We start from the raw sequence: 20,265 nt of genomic DNA on the forward strand, positions 1-20,265 counted from the left end.
TCCAGAAGAGGATTGGGAGAATGTCATATGGTCAGATGAAACCAAAATAGAACTGTTTGGTAGAAACACAACTCTTCGTGTTTGGAGGAGAGAGAATGCTGAGTTGCATCCAAAGAACACCATACCTACTTTGAAGCATGGGGGTGGCAACATCATACTTTTGGGGCTGTTTCTCCGCAAAGGGACCAGGATGACTGATCCATGCACAGGACAGAATGAATGAGGCCATGTATCGTGAGATTTTGAGTGCAAATCTCCTTCCATCAGCAAGGGCATTGAAGATGAAACGTGGCTGGGTCTTCCAACATGACAATGATCCCAAACATACCGCCCGGGCAACGAAGCAGTGGCTTCGTAAGAAGCATTTCAAGGTCCTGGAGTGGTCTAGCCAGTCTCCAGATCTCAACCCCATAGAAAACCTTTGGAGGGAGTTGAAAGTCCATGTTGCCCACCGACAGCCCCAAAACATCACTGCTCTAGAGGAGATCTGCATGGAGGAATGGGCCAACATACCAGCAACAGTGTGTGCCAACCTTGTGAAGACTTACAGGAAACGTTTGACCTCTGTCATTGCCAACACAGGATATATAACAAACTATTGAGATGAACTTTTGATATTGACCAAACACTTATTTTCCACCATAATTTGCAAATAAATTCTTTCCAAATCAGCCAATGTGATTGTCTGGATTTCTTTTCTCATTTAGTCTCTCATAGTTGAGGTCTACCTATGATGCCAATTACAGGCCTCTCTCATCTTTTTAAGTGGGAGAACTTGCACAATTGGTGGCTGACTAAATACTTTTTTGCCCCACTGTAAATGAAACATTCCAAACATTTTGAAAAAAAAAAAAGTTTTTCTTATTATTTATTTGCAAAATGTTATCTTTCTTCATAAATCTTGCCCAAAATGTATTCATCTATCTTTTTAGTAAAACAAAAAAATAACCCAAATTAGTTTAGAACCAAAAATTCTAGTTTACAAAAAAATTTTTTTGACATTCTTTTTTTTTTTTTTATTATTGTATTTTTTTTTAACATACTGTCACCCTAGCAGTACAGTGTCACCATAGTGACACTGCACTACTTGTGGGGGGTGATGAAGATTTTTTTTTTCTTTTTACACTGCTTGCTTTTAGACCCATAAAGGCTGTAAAAGCAATCATTTCTCCTTCTCTCTGGCTGCATTCTTGCAGCCATTGAGAAATACTGTGTGAGCTGTGATTGGTCACAGCTTGTCACGTGGTACAAGGCTGTTGTGAATAGCCTTGTACCATGTGACCTCTGTGATAATTCACAGATTTCACATGTAGTAAGAAATGATGTCAGAAGTGACATCTTGCTTACTACTATTCATGTGATCACTGATTAGCCAATCATTAATCACATGATTGGGACCTCAAACAGAGGTCCTGTACAGCGATCGGTGTTCTGCTGTGTCCGCACTGGATCACGGTGCCGCGCACTTCCAGAGAGCACGCACAGGCGGGGAGAGGGGAGGTCATTTATAAATGGCCACCCGCTCCTGCAATGCTCCCGTCCAGCCCATGTATATAAAGTGGTTAAGTAACACCTTTTTATAATCAATTGTTTGCTGGACACCTGTTTAACGAATAATTAGACTTTGACCTGTAGTTGAATTCTCATTAGGATTTTGTTGTCTAGATTTTAGCTTTGCTCCTAAGACTTTCGTTGGGGTGTATTCATTTTTGCAACATGGTCTTGAATGAATTTGTTAGGAAAAATGCTTTGTGTGCAAATTAACAAATCTTGTTTGCAATCAATGGCCTCTATTTGTGGGAGTATTTTGTAAAGTAGTGTCCACTAGAAAATGTTGATTCTGAAAGGAAAGTAAAAGGTTTTCTGACAAATCTCTTGGGGTGTACTAATTTATGCTGAGCACTGTATATAGACTCACACACACAGTAAATTGTAGTTATTGTACCGCACACTATTGTATGACAATTTATATAGTTTTGGATGATTATTAGAGGGATATTAAAAATCTTGATTTGTATTTATTTTATTTATATACAGTATCAAGCACTGCAGCCACTCTTTTTCATGGATAAATTTACTGGTAACCCTAAAGATAAGAGGGAATGCAGTTTGGTGTATAGCAGCCTATTTGAGATTATAATAATTATTTCCACTGAGCACAGCATACTACATTATTACGTATCTAGTCCTGCTGGTTTACAGCACAGATGTAGGCATGCCTACAGCTTTCTCTTACTTGATAACCCTTGCAGGATTCCAGCTCTGAAGCAGTATAGCCAATAAAATATTGGGAAACATGGATTTGCTCTCCTAAAGAACTCGATTGTACACAAACTTTTCTATAGATTGTAATGGCTCAGCTGTTTAAAGGCCTAATTCCCAGTTTAATTCTTCTACATGAAAATGTATTGCAAGCAGAAACCAAATTAATTACTTTGTTACAATTTATTATCTATGTGCTCGAAGCCTAAATTCACATACTGTATGTGCCGCTCTGCGAGCACACTCATAGCTTCAGCTTACCCACTACAGTACTATCAAGTATAACCCACTTCAGTACAGGACCACTTTCACTCCCTTCCTGCCCAGGCCAATTTGCAGAATTGTCACTCTTTGCCTGACATTTGCACGGTCATGCAACATTGTACCCAAATGAAATTATAATTTTTTTACGAAATAAGAGAAAAAAAAAAAAAAAGACTGAAAATTAAAAAAAGGATTATTCTTTTGTTTCTGTTATAAAAGTTTGCAAATAAATAATCTTTCTTCATAAATTTTGGCCAAAATGTATACAGCTACATTTATTTGGTGAAAATAACCCAAATCAGTATATATTATTTAGTTTGTAGGAAGGTTATAGTGTCCACAAACTATGGTACATATATCTGAAAATCGATTACTGCTGATGTACTCACAGCCTCATTTCTCCAGGCCCGAAAATGACAGGACTATGCAAATTTTCCTCAAATGGTACATGGACTGGTGACAGTGCGTAAACAAATAAAAGAAAGAATTTAAAATTTTTTCCATTTTTTTTTTAAATCCTCTCTTACATGGCGTGTTTTTTGACGGTGTAATTTTTTGTCACAATTTGTTTGGAAAAGGAAGAAATTTTTAAAAATAATTTTTTTTACTTTTTTTTTTTTTTTACATACTGTTACCAGTACAGTAGAGTGTCATCATATAACTGGTGTCACGGTGATCAGGGACACTGACTGGTGACAGTATGTAAAAAACAATTTGGTCACAGCAAACACATGGAATCAGCAGCAGCAATCACATCACAGCAAACACAAGGCACAGAGCCACTGTGAATGGCTTGATGTATTTTGCCTGTCTAATGACAGTGCAATCATAGGCATTACATTCGCCCACAATATAAATAGTGCCATTTAAAAAAAAAAAAAGACCTCCAGAACACCACGGCAAACACTTTTCATTTGCGATTTCAAAACATACAGTAAAAGGATAAAAGTAACATTTTTCATATGTAAATTTTTTTTTTTTTCTTATGGTGACAGTTTCACTTTAAATCACGTAGCATAAGTGTTCTTACCTGCCAGAAAAGTGGCTTCTATAGCTGAACAGATTCAGCTTCAGGCCTAATGTGCATCTCAGTGAAAAAGCTGCTTTTGAAATCACTAAAAGCATTCATGACAGAGCTCTTTAAACAAAGGCAATGCAAGAATTAACATACCTTTTCCTCCAGCTTCTTCAGGTCATCAGAAGATTTAGTTGCACCCTGTTTTGGAAACTCGCAGAAATGTACAGAGCCTGTCTCAGCAGATAAAAGCTTTTCCTCCACTTCTCCTCTAAGGAAGGAATTTGGCCGGTCCAGAACCAGATTCTGTAGAGGTTTACAGCTTTCACACGTTGAGCTCTTAAAAAAAGAAAGATTTATCAATAATATGTGATAAACGTTACCATTATAACTTTTTCTAACCAATCCTTGTCGTATGATAGGGTTCCTTTTTCACTGGCACCTTGAAAGTTAGGATTTTATTTAATATGCTGTAGGTGAAAACTGGTACAGCAGTCTTTCATATCAGGTACAAGGGCACCACTATAAACTTTACTACAGTCTCCAGCCTGGAAGCATATGCTTTATGAGGAGTCAAAAGTACACATTTGGTACACCTTTTAATGAAGGAGCAAAAAGCAGAGACACAGATGCTCAGATGCATAACAAATCCAAGATGTGTTTATGCTGTTTAGAAAATATTAACATCAGTTGTAACAAATAAAACTATTGCATGGCTTTCCTATTATTAAGTCCCAATTTACTGAAGAATAAAATGAAGGGAAAATTAAATCTAGAACACTGGATGCTGTGGATATAGGATTCTGTATTTTCGAGGTTTTACATTTACTCACATTTTTTTGCTATTGGTAGAACTAGATAGTCTTGTGTCTTTTTTCAACCTATGTATCTACTGTCATAAACGCCAGCTGAATATTCACCTTGATTCCATGGATGTAGCTGTCTTCTCCATTCATCATTGGACTTTTGGCTGGGTGATGAGTACGTAGCTCACCGCCTCTGATGGCTTGCTGCAGATGGGAAATCTGCTGTCTCTGTCTAAAAGCACACAATGAATTTACAACATAAGACTTTCATATCCAAAACACCAAACTGTATACCGCAAGGTCTACTATTCTATTTGTACTGCTGAAGCAATAGACTTGTATGGGAATGCAAAACCTATTTGTTCGCACAAAAGCTAGTCGACACAGGCCTGTAGGGATCAGGGTTACGACTTGAATCTTTCAAATACCATTTGCAACTTTGTGCAAGTTGAATATGTGTTCATATAAAGCTGATTGCAATGAAAAACACAATTACTGTAGGTACTTTAAACTCATATCACATTTATTGCATATCCATAAAAAGTCAAGTCACCAAGCCATCCGTGCAAAGGAACAACAAACCTCGCACAAACCCAGGAGGATCCCAGGACAGAAGACAACACATTGCCCTGGTTTGTTGTTCATTTTCCAAATCTTCCATTTTTTTTTTATTAACTTTATTTTAGAGAAGTATGAACTCATGAAAAAAATAAACCTACATATTCACCTACAGGCTGCAGCATCAGTGTGAAGCTGCAGCTGTTCCATGTTGGTTTTAAGACCAAGAACTGAGTAATCACATGATGGCTGATCACTCAGTTCAAGGTCTGATCTGAGTGGAGAGCAGTGGCTGTCAGTCACTGCTCTTTCAGTGCTTACTGGAGGGTCGGGGAGACAGGTGCAGCTGGTTCCGGCTTCAGATGCACAGTGAGAGACAGCCAGTTATCAATCGGGCAGACTACATGGTCAGGATCCTTTCAAAAACTGGAGCAGCTCTGTCCCATCAGCCGATAGAGGGCACAGGGGAACAAAAGTAAGGGTACAGTGTACTCCTGTGACTCACAAGAGAAGTATGGCCTAAAAACGTTGGTCATACTTCTCCTTTAGGCCTCATGCACACAGGACTTTTTTTTTTTTACTTCGTCTAAAAGCCAGCAGTGTTTTTGCAGAAAAAAATGCCTGACGCTTGGAAAAGTATCTAAAGCTTTTACAATTGTTTAGGCGCATTTCCAGGCATCAAGCACTCAGGCGTTAATTCATTTATTTGGCCATAAAAATGTATTGTGGCCATAGAAATGAATTAACGCTCAAGAACTAAACGTGCCTAGCATAAACATAACTTTAGGTGCCTTTACAATCATCAAGAATTTGTTCTGCACAAACGCTGCTGCTCACGGGCACACTGGCAGGGTATTTTTTTATTGCCTCAACTCTCCTGCTACCAAAAATCTATGTGTGCATGGACACATAGGCTAACATGCAACGGTGTTTCGAGGCAGAAAAAAAGCAAAAAAAAACCCACAATGACTGATGCCTAGAAGCAGCTGCAAAAACATCCAGAGTGCATGAGGCTTTAATGTTTGTGGTATTTAATGTTTTTTATATCTTGATATAATACAATGTAATCTATTGCTTTACACTTTGTAGCTGTATATTAAAGGGATCTCTGTCTTTCTTGTAATACAAACTGTGGTGCATCAGACCTGAAGGTCGCATGATTATGAAGCCAAGGGACAGACAATGCAGAGAGCCAGCAATGGCTTTGCATTTTGACTTTAAACCGATTATCAAAAACATAGGAAAGGGACTAAAAAAAAGCAGCCACCAACACTGAAAAAAAAGGATTTTATCTTTCTCCTACAGTGATTTGTGATTCCATGACAGATTTATATTGTAAGGAGGGTAAAGAGGATAAGTAGTTGAAGATTTGCTTTAGATGAAAAAAAGGAAATAAAAGGTTTCAGATTTCCAGCAAATATTATGGTCTAATTATGGAAAACAAAAATTATTTTTGTCATTACAAAGTAAGAAACAATAATAAAAGCCTTAGATTTCAGCAATCAGCAATGACTGCATTTGTTAAACATTTTTAAACCTTTGTGTGTTTGCAAATGAACATACTGCCACCTAGTGATAGAGTGGCAGTATGCTACCTGGGAATAAAGCCTAGGCAATGCACATGAACTGTAGTATGGTAACATAATTTATTATTATTATACAGTATTTATAAAGCGCCAACAGTTCGCTCAGCGCTCTACATTACAATGGGTGACAATACATGAGACAATACAATACCAATACAGTGCGATACACGAGGGGTTCAAGGGCCCTGCTCCTTGGAGCATAATGGAATTAATCCGCTTTTATGTCTATAGCCGGTGGCACCGATTGTTCAGGATATACACAACAGGTTGGTTGTACAGATGTCGATCTGCCAGCCTGCCCATACATGGATCAAAAATTTGACTGGTTCATTTCGACCCATGTATGGCCGCCTTAAGCGGTTGTCATCACTGCTAATGACACCTAGCATTGTTGGGGGAATTTTTACTTCTCTATAAATAAAGGTGCAATTCTTCATGGAAGCAATTGTTTTATTCAGTGGGTACATACTGGAATGTTCTGCTATTCAATCTGCTCCACAAATGGCACAAAGCAAGCACTACGTCCCCTAAGAAATAATAAAACTGCCAAAGTCCACAAGCATTACAACATATGCAGGTTTAACCAAAGTCTGCTTAAGACTAAGCATAGAAATATCACTGACCACTATACAGGTGAAACTTGAAAAATTAGAATATCGTGCAAAAGTTCATTTATTTCATTAATGAAACTTAAAAGGTGAAACTAATATATGAGATAGACTCATTACATGCAAAGCAAGATAGTTCAAGCCGTGATTTTTTATAATTGTGATGATTATGGCTTACAGCTCATGAAAACCCCAAGTCCTCAATCTCAGAAAATTAGAATATTCCATGCAATCAATAAAACAAGGATTGTACATAGAACCATATCGGACCTCTGAAAAGTATAAGCATGCATATGTACTCAGTACTTGGTTTGGGCCCCTTTTAGTGCAATTACTGCCTCAATGCGGCATGGCATGGAAGCTATCAGCCTGTTGCACTGCTGAGGTGTTATGGAAGACCAGGATGCTTCAATAGCGGCCTTCAGCTCTTCTGCATTGTTCGGTCTCATGTCTATCATCTTTCTCTTGGAATTTGCCCCATAGATTCTTTATGGGGTTCAGGTCATGCGAGTTTGCTGGCCAATCAAGCACAGTAATCCCACGTCATTGAACCAGGTTTTGGTGCTTTTGGCAGTGTGGGCAGGTGCCAAGTCCTGCTGAAAAATGAAGTCAGCATCCCCATAAAGCTCGTCAGTGGAAGGAAGCATGAAGTGCTCCAAAATCTCCTGGTAGACGGCTGCATTGACCCTGGACTTAATGAAGCACAGTGGACCAACACCAGCAGATGACATGGCTCCCCAAATCAACACAGACTGTGGAAACTTCACACTGGACTTCAAGCATCTTGCAGTGTATGCCTCTCCATTCTTCCTCCATACTCTGGGTCCTTGGTTTCCAAATGAGATGCAAAAGTTTCTCTCATCAGAAAAGAGGACTTTGGACCACTGAGCAACAGACCAGGTCTGTTTTTTTTTAGCCCAGGTAAGACGCTTCTGAATTTGTTTGTCGTTCAGGAGCGGCTTGACAAGAGGAATACGATATTTGAAGCCCATGTCCAGGATCCGTCTGTGTGTGGTGGCTCTTGATGCACTGACTCCAGCCTCAGTCCACTCCTTGTGAAAGTCCCCAACACTTTTGAATGGCCTTTTCCTGACAATCCTCTCCAGGCCACGGTCATCCCTGCTGCTTGTGCACCTTTTTCTTCCCACTTTTCCCTTCCACATAACTTTCTATTAATGTGCTTTGATACAGCACTTTGGGAACATCCAACTTCTTTTGCAATTACCTTTTGTGACTCCTACTGAACCAGACTGAGAGACCATTTAAAGGCTCAGGAACCCTTTGCAGGTGTTATGGCTTAATTAGCTGATTAGAGTGGGATACTTTGAGCAGAGAATATTGCACCTTTTCACAATATTCTAATTTTCTGAGATTGTGGATTTGGGGTTTTCATGAGCTGTAAGCCATAATCATCACACTTATGACAAATCACGGCTTGAACTATCTTGCATTGCATGTAATGAGTCTATCTCATATATTAGTTTCACCTTTTAAGTTGCATTCCTGAAATAAATGAACTTTTGCACGATATTCAAATTTTTTGAGTTTCACCTGTATGTACTTGATAGAAAGCACAGTAGAATGCTGCTGCACTGGAGGTGTTCCATAAATGAGGCTGTAGGCAGGTTGATAATTATATCTGAAATCATCAAAGAGACCTGGGGTACACACAGTTTTGAGGGTCCTCTCATAAGTATCGCAGTAGCTGAAGTCAAACCCTTTGAGTTTCTGGTAGATGAACTCCATTCTACAGCCTACACTGTGGAGGAAGTGAACAGGGAGCCCATAAACTCCAAGCTCAGCCTCACCTCTTCTCTGCAAGTCCCTGCAAAGGTGACAAGTGACAGATGAAGCAAAAAGGAGAGTATGCAGTGGCAAAGTTGCTTGGTGGCAGGAGGTTGCAGGCTGGTTAAAACGCACAATGTTTGAGCTGTTGGAATGCTGTGTCAGGGTGCTGGCAGGCACAATGGTTCAGAGTTAGGGGTGCAGAAGCTTTGTTTCTGGGTGACAGAGAAATGTAATAGCAGGGTACAGAGTGCCGGGGACAATTATTTCTTCATAGGCTGGAATGCAAAAGAGGTTTCCTTTTAAGCCTGCAGGGAGCTTCTCAAACTGCCACCCAATATAATATAGGCTCCTGGTCCTCACTGCCAACTAACTGGAAGTATAAGTGCAGGGTGGTATAGTTAAAATGGCCTGAAATCATTAGAATTAGTCAGCTTTTAAGGCCCCTTCAGACCCATGCATTGCAGTACTATATTTTTTATGAGGACTTTCGATGGGTATATGTTCAGATGCTTTTGTTGTCAAAGGAATCATCATGCAATATATTGAAAAGCATAATAAAATTGTATCTTCTGAATACCCCTACATTGTGCTGATCTAAATCGCCTTCCTGCGCATGAACCAGCATTTCCCCACAATGGTTGTCTGTGAACCAGGAGACTAACCTGCCTCCCAGCCCCAAAGAAGTCTATGGAGTCCTACTGCTCAGGCAGAGGGAGATGATTAGGTCCCTAAACATGGGTGCATCCTCCATGGGGATGTTTAGAAGTTTCCCAGAATGGGGTAGTACCAGATCCACATAGGGAGAAGTCAGCATTTTAACAAACTGTTAAATGGGCACAGCGCTAATTGCCATTTGGACAGGGAAAACAGCTTGTCAAGAGTTCCCTCAGTCTTCAGAAAGGATGTCCATAAATAGAGGGCGCACTGGAAAAATCTTGGCAGTCTCTTGGTAATGGGTGGCTGAAGGTGACTAAACTGTAGGCAGGCAGCAGAGACAAACCAAAAGGGAGATCTAGGTATCATTTGCAGTCACAGGCAACAGTGGAAAGGTGTTTCCTCAATGCTGAATGGCAGTAAACAGAGTGTGAAGCACACTGCACCCTACAGATGAGCATTCAGTCCTTCAGCATTACCCCTTACAAAGTAAGTGCCAGCAAAAAACAGGAATTTAAAAAGGCATACAACACATCTAGCAAGGAGCTAGCTCCCCGTGTTTGGCCTGCACCCTTCAGCTAAGGGTCATATCAGGGGATATGCCCTGGCTCTGGTCTGGGCTAGTACTCTGTGGCTAACTTTCACAGTGCATACAGATCTGCAAAGCAAAAAGGTTAGACTCTTCTCATCAGAGAAAAGGCATAGATTCCTGGATACTAGAAAAAGAACAGAGGCATCCATAAAGTGCAAATAGTGTAAATCTGTAATAATAAAAGTGATTAGTGAATAAAATCCAATCTTACAAAAAAGATGTCCATATAAAGGATCTATAGCAACATGAAAAATTAACAAAATAAAACAGTAATTGTAACCTTTTTTCTTTCTAATCCACTACTGCGAAAAACACACTTCCAGAAACTCTATACCCTCTGTTCTCCAAGACCAAACATCACTGAGTACCAATTACCTTCCACCCAGTGTGTGCCAGAATAACTCACCAGAAATATATACCTTTAAAGTGGAATTCAATGCTAGAAACTCACCACGTTTAATACTGCGCCCACCCTCCTAATACCTCTACTAACTACCCCACAGAAGGAAGATGCAGATACTTACCTATTCTCAGAGTGCTCCAGATCCAATCATGTGATCATCTCCCAGCAGCTGGCTTCAGTGTAGAGGAGGGACAGCAGGCAACAGATACCACATAGTAAGTCTAAGGGTGAAGTCACCATCCAGGCATTCCATCCATTGTTGACACTCTCCTCTCCACTGAAGCCAACTGCTGGGGATATCACGTGGCGGGACCAGAGCGCCCTGAGAATAGGTAAGTGTATGCATCTTCTCTCTACAGGGTAGTTAGGATAGGGGGTGAAAGCCTTTTTAAGTTTAGTTAGTTCTAGACTTCAATTCCAATTTAGGCGTAATCGCATCATGTTGGAAAGAGTCTATTCACGCGGTTTGTAAATGTACCAAAGCATATCACTATTACCCCCTTGGGCTGTGCGATGTAGTGAGCACTGAAACACCCTGTCTGGGAAATGAGGATAAAGAAAACATCAACTAAGTGTGATATGGTGGAGTATGGACATTGCTTCATGCTGGTTTTTTGCTGTTCTGATCTGGAGAATATGAGGAGTAATATTTAAAGAGACATGCTTGGAAAGTTCGCTTGGAAAAGCACAAGTCATTTAAGACATGAATAAGCTGAAAGTTATAGAATTCTGGCACACACTGGGTGGAAGGTGATTGTTACACAGTAGTGTTTTGTTTGATCTTGGAAACAAGAGAATAATTTTTGAAAGTGTGTTTTCACAGCTGTGGATTTTAAAGAAGTTGCAATTAATGTTTTTTTTGGGTTAATTTTTCATGTTACTGACAATGGACACTTTTTTTTTTTTTTTTTTTAAAGACTGACTTTATTTACCAATTACTTTTGTTACAGAATTACACTATTTGTGCTTTATGTGTGATTTATAGTATTGTTTTAAGGGTGTTTTGTGCACATTTTCAGTAAACTGCATTTAGTTGTTTATAAGGGTAAATTATATATTTATTAGATTGTACACCCCTTGAGGGTTAGGGACTGATGGGAATGTACAATATATACGTAAAGCGCTGCGTAAATTGACGGCGCTATATAAGTACCTGAAATAAATAATAAATAAATAAAAAGAAAAAAAAAACAAAAAACTAAGGCCTGCTGGGAGTAGGAGGGGTTATACTGGGCTGGCCCACAATTGTTTTGCTTGTGTATGTCCAATCCTCATGTAGGAGGCAGGATATCCTGACAGTTTCTGAATGTCCTTCAATAGAAGACAAAGAAATTACATTTTTTGTTTTCGGGTTTAGATACACTTTAATGGCCGCCTGTACACCACTTATGATGTGAATGAACAGGCACGAAAATGAATGGACACTACATTTATATGAAGCTAGAGGCAACATCAACACCTATTTTAAATATTTACCCATGTCAAACAACAATTATTAATTGTGTGAAATCATAAATATGAAACAACTAGGAATAAAATAATCCTCGCACAATGTGCCTTGCCATTTACTATAATCCCACTGACCTGCAGCACCCAACAAAGGAATGCTTTGTAACAACTGCATTTCTCAGTTAATGTTGGGACACACAAATATAGCTCAACATTTATTCTAATGCACAGCTGCTGTGAGCTGCTAATCCATATCTTAACCATAGAGCATGACAGTTGTTTCTGATAAAGAAAACATGACAGCACAGTAAATAGTTCCACCATGACCTATAATGACCACAATGTCTATTGTCATAGTATTTGTACAGAATTCTAATATGTCAAAACTATAAAACAAGGACACTTAAAGCAAGCTATACTGCTTATATCAGGGTACTATGGACTTATATTAGATTATTATAGCCCACAGGAGCAAGGAATAAAGTAGGTAAAAATAAATATTTTTTACTATTACCCTAAGCATAAACAAGCATTTATCCCTTGCAATATGGGGAGCCACTAGAAAGTTATTTCTGTCTTCCCCAGAATTTATCTTTAAAATATGAAATGGTGTTATATGCGTGTGCAAAATTGCAACACAGTCAGCACTTGACATTCAGATGTAAAAGTACACCTCATAAAACTTGATCAAGGTAGATAGGATCTGTACAGTATTTCATCAATCCATCGGCCATATCACTCTATCTTATGAAACTGACCCAGTTAAAGAGAGAAGAAAAGATATAGTAGCCTTAGTTCCTTAAGCACAAGAAGATGAATACATTCAGCTTTATGTATCTTGTTTAGGAATTAGCTGTGTTTGGCCATGCTTCTAGATGAATCGGCATCACACCACTAATGAAGAGTGAAGGTCATCCCCAAGAAATGTATAACTGGATGGAGCCTGACATTTTAGCACTTTAGAATGTTATAGATAAGGTTCATGAAAAGTAATTGGTCTCCTTAGAACCCCAGTGTCAAGGACCATCAGTCAAAACACAAGTTCACTTCAACTGCAGTTAACGAGTTCTCTAAGGGATGAACTATAATGGGTGTCAGCCACCAGGATTTGACATCTTTGTCTACATGGCCCTTGAGCCATTTCAAACTGAGGTAAATATTGTTGTGCTACAAATGTCTCAATCCTAATTTTTCAAACTAATTTTATAAGTAAGCTTGCATTTCTTTTAAAGAAAACATTCAAGCAATGAGACTGTTTTTTTTCTGGAAGTAGTAGTTCCCTACTCTCATGCTGATTTATTATGCTTTGATACTAATAATTGATAATCTAGAAAACATCATCCTCACCTAGGCAAGGAATAAAGGAGTGGGAGCAAATACCTGATGGAAGAGGTATTTGTTACATGAAAAAAATTACTTTTCGAAATGTGAAGGAAAGAGGGCCAGTATTTAATTTGTAAAAGGATAGAAAGTCCGCCTTAAGTCACTGAATCATGACAACCAAACAACTAGTGTTTTCAGAAGGAGTTCAGGAAAGGCAGCTTCCATATTTCTCTCTAAAGGTTTCTTTTTAGGTGATTGTAAACCTTTGGACCTTTATTTTTAAAAATAACAAACATGTTATACTTACTTTCTGTATGTAAAGGTTTTGCACAGAGCAGCCCCACTCCTCCTCTTCTGGGGTCCCACACCGATGCTCCTGGCTCCTCCCCCCTGCTGAATGTCCTATAGGAGGCCACTTCCTATCCCCCATAGGAGTACCCCCTACTCATGCAGACTCGATCCCAAGCCCCACTGCCGGCATCCATAGACAAAGACAGTAGGGCTTGGCTCTGCCCCCTGGTCAGGATTTGATTGACAGTAGCAGGAGCCAATGGCTCCCACTGCTATCAATCTGCCCTGTAAGGAGGGAGAGAGCGAAGAGAGCTACTGCTCTCATGCACAGCTCTGGATTGAGATCAGGCTCAGGTAAGTATAAGGGGGGCTGTGTGAGGAGCTAAACAGTTTTGTTTTTTGTTTTTTTTACCTTAAAAGCAGTGGTAAATTCTATGTAATAAAGAAAAGAAATGGGTCCCCCGGAAGATTTAAGTCATAATGGACTAGTATGCACTGCATATTGGTATATTATGATAAACTTACCTACACACGGAGCCCTCCAGCGCTGCACTTCTATGGGTCTCTCTGGTGGCTTCCATCTTTGCCCGGTCTTCCTTTCGGGTCTCCTATCTTCAGTCACTTGGTCAGCCGGGCCGAGATGACGTCACTCCCGCACATGTGCATGGGAGTGACATCATCACAGAATACAGAGCAGGCTGTAATTGTGGTCTGAGCTGCGCATGTGCGGCTCAGATCACATTACCCGCTGAAAGGCAGGGGAGTTATTTATGCCATAAAACTGCTGCCTGTCAGAGTATTTTAAGATTCTGAACTTTAATGGATAGAATGCATTAAGGTAAAAACTGTAGCCTTTAGTTGCGGTTCACACTACATCTACCTGAAAGTCGCGCGACTTAAAGTGCAACTTTGTCAGACAACTCGAGTACTACTTTGAAGCAAGTTTCAGGGAGTGCCTGGGTAATCTTCCCATAATGTCGGATCCAAATCACATAAAGGAGATGAGGATCTGACTTGGAGGTAACTTCTACTAAAGTCTATGGCACAAGTCGGATAGAAGTCACCTTAAAGTAGTACAGAAACCTTTTCTAAAGTTGGAGCAACTTCATTAGTGCTAAATAAGACCGCTCTCATTGACCAACATGGGATTTTAACATGTCATGCAACTTGGGGTCTCACAAGACGGATCCCAAGTCACGGCAGTGTAAACCGAGCCTTAGAGCCATGATAAATGTAATCATTTTATATGTGCATGTTTGTTTCACACAATTTATAGAGCTCTTCAAATTTCATTATTATTTTTAGATATGACATTAAAGTCAAAGTAGAACGTTAATAGAAACTTAGGCAGGTAAGCTACTAGCATTAAAACGTGCTACAAATTTGCAATATGACAAGAATCTTGGTAAACATATATATCACTATCAGCTCATGTTGGTGTTCAATGAATACTCTGCATGGTTTTGTTGCAAGTATTAAAGGCTATGTGCCGTACTACATAACAAAAACTACAGTAGGCTGCTCATATTTTAACAGAGCCGCTGAGGTGCAAAGCACGAAGTAGCAGCTGTTTCCTGTGTGCAGGGAGCTTTTAGGAAAAAGCCCTCTTTGTTACCAAGCCTTAAAAAGCTCTTCCAGTACAACTTGGCCTGTGATTTGGGATTCAATGCTAAAAACTCTCATGAGACTGGTGTTATTTACAAGGGGTTTAGATCACATGTCCAGATATTTGGCATAATTCACTCCAGTATGCAACCATTCTCCAAATAAATAAATACTGCACAACTTTCCAACTCAAATACCGAACATGGGATTTGTGCCTATTTCTGCTTTATTAGTTGTCAACACGGTTTTCTGGTTTAGACTACTAATCTATAAAGCAGGTTGCAGACACCTACCACAGTACTTTAAATTACTGCACTGGTCAATAAAAAATACTCACAAGTGGGAAATACACTGTCCTTGACTAACAAGGGGAGGTACTAGACAGCAAATCCTGACAGACAAAGCATTGCAGGCTCCAGACCAGAAGTAGGCAGCCTGAGGCTTTTCAGTTATTGCTGCTACAAAGCCAACAAGACAGAATTATGGAATGACACTGGTGCTTAACCACTTGGCCTCCAGAGGATTTACCCCCACGTCCTGACAGGCCATTTTTTGCGATACGGCACTGCATTATCTTAACTGACAATTGCACGGTCATGCAACGCTGCATCCAAATGAAATTTCTGTCCTTTTTTCCCCCACAAATAGAGTTCTCTTTCGGTGGAATTTGATCACCTATGCAGGTTTTATTTTTTTGCGCTATAAACAAAAAAGACCAACAATTTTGAGGAAAAAAATCCCCTATTTTTGACTTTTTGCTATTAAACATGTCCAGTAAAAAAAAAAAAATTTAAAAATCAAATTTCATCATAAATTCAGGCCAAAATGTATTCGACTACATGTCTGCTAAAAACAAAAATGTGTAAATGAATTGGTTTACGTGAAAGTTATAGCATTTACAAACGGCAGTATAGATACAGGAATTTTACTTTTTTTTTTGTACTAGTAATGGTGGCGATCAGTGACTTATAGCGGGACTGAGGCGGGCACTCTGACACTGGGGGGAACTGACTTGTTGTCACTGATATCCCCAGTGATACCAATACAGTGATCAGTGCTAATAAAAAGCACCGACACTGTACTAATGGCACTGGTCAGGACTAGGTTAACATCTGGGCAATCAACAGGTTAACTGTGTGCTGTTTCACTATGTGGGCTGTGTGTGTGCTTAACTGTAAGCACACTGCTTTGTATGGCTCTGCTATGCAGAGCCATACAAAGCAGTGTGCAGCTGACAAGGGAGAAATCTGTGTTGTTTATACACCGGTCTCTCCCCCATCAGAGATACTCGGCGATCACTGGGTGCAGGTGAGTATTCACCGTCCGGGACCCGGTGATTAACAGCCGAGGCAATGAATGGTGGCGTGGGTGGAGCGCTCGCGCCCCCTACTCGGAACTGCAAAATCACATGTATATATACATGTGATTTTGCGCACCTGTGCCGCCCTGTAGCAGTATTTCTGCTATAGGGAAGCGCAGAAGCGGTTAAAGAGTATCTTAACCAAAACAATCAAATATGTTGTTGCAATGTTGAAAAGTTTAATCTTTTATTCATATATCTTGCTTTTAATTAAGTCACACCAGTTACAATTGTGCTAAAAAGTTTGCATATCCTTGGAGAATGTATACAGTATGTACCATTTTTAAAGAAACATGAGTGAGCAAGCAAATTACATTTCTTTTATTTCTTATGAGAGTCATATCCAACTGTAGGTCATAACAGAATGGCACAATCAAAACAAAACATGGTAACCAGTAAAAAGATTAAATGAACCCTGTTCAAAAGTCTATATACCCTTAGTTCTTAATACTGTGTATTGCCCCCTTTAGCATTAATGATAGTGTGCAGTCTTTTGTAATAGTTGTCTACGAGGCCCCAAATCCTTGCAGGTGGTATAGCTTCCCATTCGTCTTGGCGAAATGCCTCCCCAGAGTGGCTCAATGATATTACAATCAGGAGACTGTGATGGCCATTACAGAACCTTCACCTTTTTTCTGCTGTAAAAACTGGAGGGTCAACTTGGCCTTGTTCCTATGGTCATTGCTGTGCAGGAAGGTCCAACAGCATTCCATGCACAGCTTTCATACAGGAGAATGCAATTTGTCTGCCAGTATTTTCTGATAACATGCTGCATTCATCTTGCCATCAATTTCTACAAGATTCTCCAAGCCTTTAGAGCTCACCCACCCCAAAAACACAAAACATCAGGGAACCACCACCATGCTTCACAGTGGGTATGGTATTCTTTTCGCTATAGTATAAGGCCTTGTTGACCCCTCTCCAAATATAGTGCTTATACAGTAGTTGTGACCATAAAGCTCTATTTTGGTCTAGTCACTCCAAATTACAGTGTGCCAGAAGCTAGGAGGCATCACACCTGTCAAGGTGTTGTCAGGCATACTGTTACCAGGCTTTTTTTGTGGCATTGGTGCAGTAAAGGCTTCTTTCTGGCAACTTGACCATTTAGCTAATTTTTGTTCCAGTATTGTCTTAGTGTGCTCCTTGAAACAACCACACAGTCCTTTTCCAGACCAGCCTGTATTGCTCTTGAGGTTACCTGTGGGTTTTCCTTTAGATCCCAAACAATTCTTCTGGCAGCATTTGTGGCTGCAATCTTTCTTGGTCCACTGACCTTGGCTTGGTATCAAGAGATCCCAGAACCTTCCACTTCTTAATGTGAATGAACAGTACTGACTGGCATATTCCAAGGCTTTGGATATCTTTTTATACCCTTTTCCATCTTTATAAAGTTCCATTACCTTGTTATGCAGGTCTTTTGACAGTTCTTTTCTGCTCCTCATGGCTCAGTATCTAGCCTGCTCAGTGCATCCACATGAGTAAACAAACTCACTGAATATTTATACACAAACAGAAATTGTAAATTAAAAAGGCATAGATGCAGGAAATTACCCTTTAAGTGCCATTTTAACCTGTGTGTGTCACCTTGTGTGTCTGTACTAAGGCCAAACATTCCAGGGTAAACTATTGATCAGGGCCATTTGGGTGATTTGTGTTATCATTATGATTTAAAAAGGAGTCAAACAACTAAGTGATGATAAATGGATTTAAATAATCACTATCCTTAAAGGATAAGATCACCTTTGGGTACATGTTACATGTTCCACCTGTTTTTAGGGTGGAATATGTAACATGTCCCTGATCCTGCAGCTGACGCCCATTGCTCTCCCTTGCTGTGACAGTAGTACGGGGAGAAGTTCCCTACATAAGCTGTCACTTTTCAAACACAGCGCAGCTGTGCGGGACTCCACCCACACGGCTGTTTCATTCACAGTCATCTGTGAATGAATGGACTATAAGTCCAGACAACCTGAGCAGCTGTTGGCTTGTAGTCCTCCTACTGTCAGCAAATAGCAACTTGCCTGTATGGGATGTACGAGCAAGCAGATACACTTGACAGTTTGCAGGAGACCTGCATGGCATCAGCAATCTGCTGATTGCTGGTGCAGGCTCCCAACACAAAATAATAAATGCACATTTTACTTGCAAAAAATGCGCATTTATTATTTTTTGTGTAAAGGTGAACTTATCCTTTAAAGTGATACTAAAGTGTTGGTTTTTTCTAAAACTCCCTCTGCTGATTGGCTCACTGGCTGTGACTGACAGCAGTGGGGGCCAATGGCTCCGGCTGTTGCCTCAGCCAATCAGGAGTGAAAGTCCCTGGAGAGCCGAGGCTGGATTGGGATGGGGCTCAGGTAAGTATTAGGGGGGCTGCTACACACAGAAGGTTTTTCACCTTCATGCACAGAATGCATTAAGGTAGAAAACCTTGAGCCTTTAAACTTTAAATAAGATTTTTGGCATGATCATGGTCATATTTTAAATATCAATGCCAAAATGCTAAGCTTTCTGCCAGGGAATGCAAACTTTTGAGCACAACTGTATGTCCTGTCCTAGACCGACAACACTTATAGAGTCAAGATCAGTCCTGTAAAAAGAAGGTTGGTGCAAGTGTCTACTTAGGGTGTAAGACTGTAAGTAGTCACTGTCTGCAGTAAGTAGTCACTTTGGGTGAAGGGGAGGTAAAACAATGTGTATTTGTGTATTGAAAATTTTAGGGCAGTTTATGGAGTAAAGCCAACCCATGCCTTTAACCTGGCCATGAACTCAAGTGCTTTTTGGAGAAATCAAAAGATGTTTGGTTCCAACCAGAAAATCCAATCCTTTCTGCATTTTGCATGAAGGAAGCTTCTCATCACTGGTTTAGAGAGATCCTTCCCTGAATACAGACCTGGATATGGAGTTTACAAGCATCTCTTTAGCGCTGTCCTACAAACTCATCTCAGAGCTTCTGAGGCAATTATCTATTTTAAATAGTATATGTGCTCTTCTATTTATTACCCAAGTGACATGTCAGGAAGTTTTATTTGAAAACATGTCATCTGAAAGATTTCAGAAGCACACAGAAATGAACTTGCTAAAAATACAAGCGCTGAGATGATATATCGGCTTGTGGCTTTCATATTGTATAATGCCAAGTGTTTGGGATGTGCTTTCAACATCTCCTTTCAGGGCTCAGATCCAAGGCCATCAGTTATTGAAATTTCATTTCTGCCAAGGGGCAAACTTTGCTTTTTTACTGCCCCTGTCTGCTTACCACACAAAACTGACTTCTTTTAAAACTTCCAAATATAAAAGAAAGCATAAATCTCTCCTTATGTTAAAACAAAAAATACAATGCTGTCAAACAGGTGGGGGGCATGTATCATAAAATATAATTTCCCAGATGGAGTATTTAATTTAAGAGAACCTATAAACTGGTTTATTTTTATCTTTTTTGCATTTATTTTTTGTCACAAAAGGTTTTTATTGAGTATTACAAAATTAGACAAGGCACTTCAATACACAGATTATGTATATGGAAATATCATGCCAAACTAATGAAAATTACAGTTGGCAAGGGCCTTTTTAGCAGGAATATTGAACTTGTGTGTTATGGAACTGTTGATATTAAAGAAAAGAACACAAGGACCAACATAGAAGGAAAGATTAGCAGCTCATGTAAAGAAAAGTAGAAGAAAACCAGGATACAGAAGTGGGGA

General features: G+C 39.7%; 1 protein-coding gene across 5 annotated transcripts in view; it reads right to left on the minus strand.

Moving 5' to 3' along the window:
- CEP85L (centrosomal protein 85L) overlaps positions 1-20,265 on the minus strand; it is a 275,957-nt gene that overhangs the window by 41,493 nt on the left and 214,199 nt on the right. For all 5 annotated transcript variants that reach the window (XM_089652173.1, XM_089652172.1, XM_089652175.1 and 2 more), the window contains 2 exons: positions 4,462-4,579; positions 3,698-3,880 (listed from right to left, as the gene is read on the minus strand). In XM_089652173.1, coding sequence (XP_089508299.1) covers positions 3,698-3,880; positions 4,462-4,579 — 301 coding nt within the window. The remainder of the gene's footprint in view (positions 1-3,697; positions 3,881-4,461; positions 4,580-20,265) is intronic.

The sequence above is a fragment of the Staurois parvus genome, unplaced genomic scaffold, assembly GCF_062004578.1.
Source record: "Staurois parvus isolate SC_StPar_1 unplaced genomic scaffold, SC_StPar_1.0 ptg000672l, whole genome shotgun sequence".
In the NCBI taxonomy this organism is placed as follows: Eukaryota; Metazoa; Chordata; class Amphibia; order Anura; family Ranidae; genus Staurois; species Staurois parvus.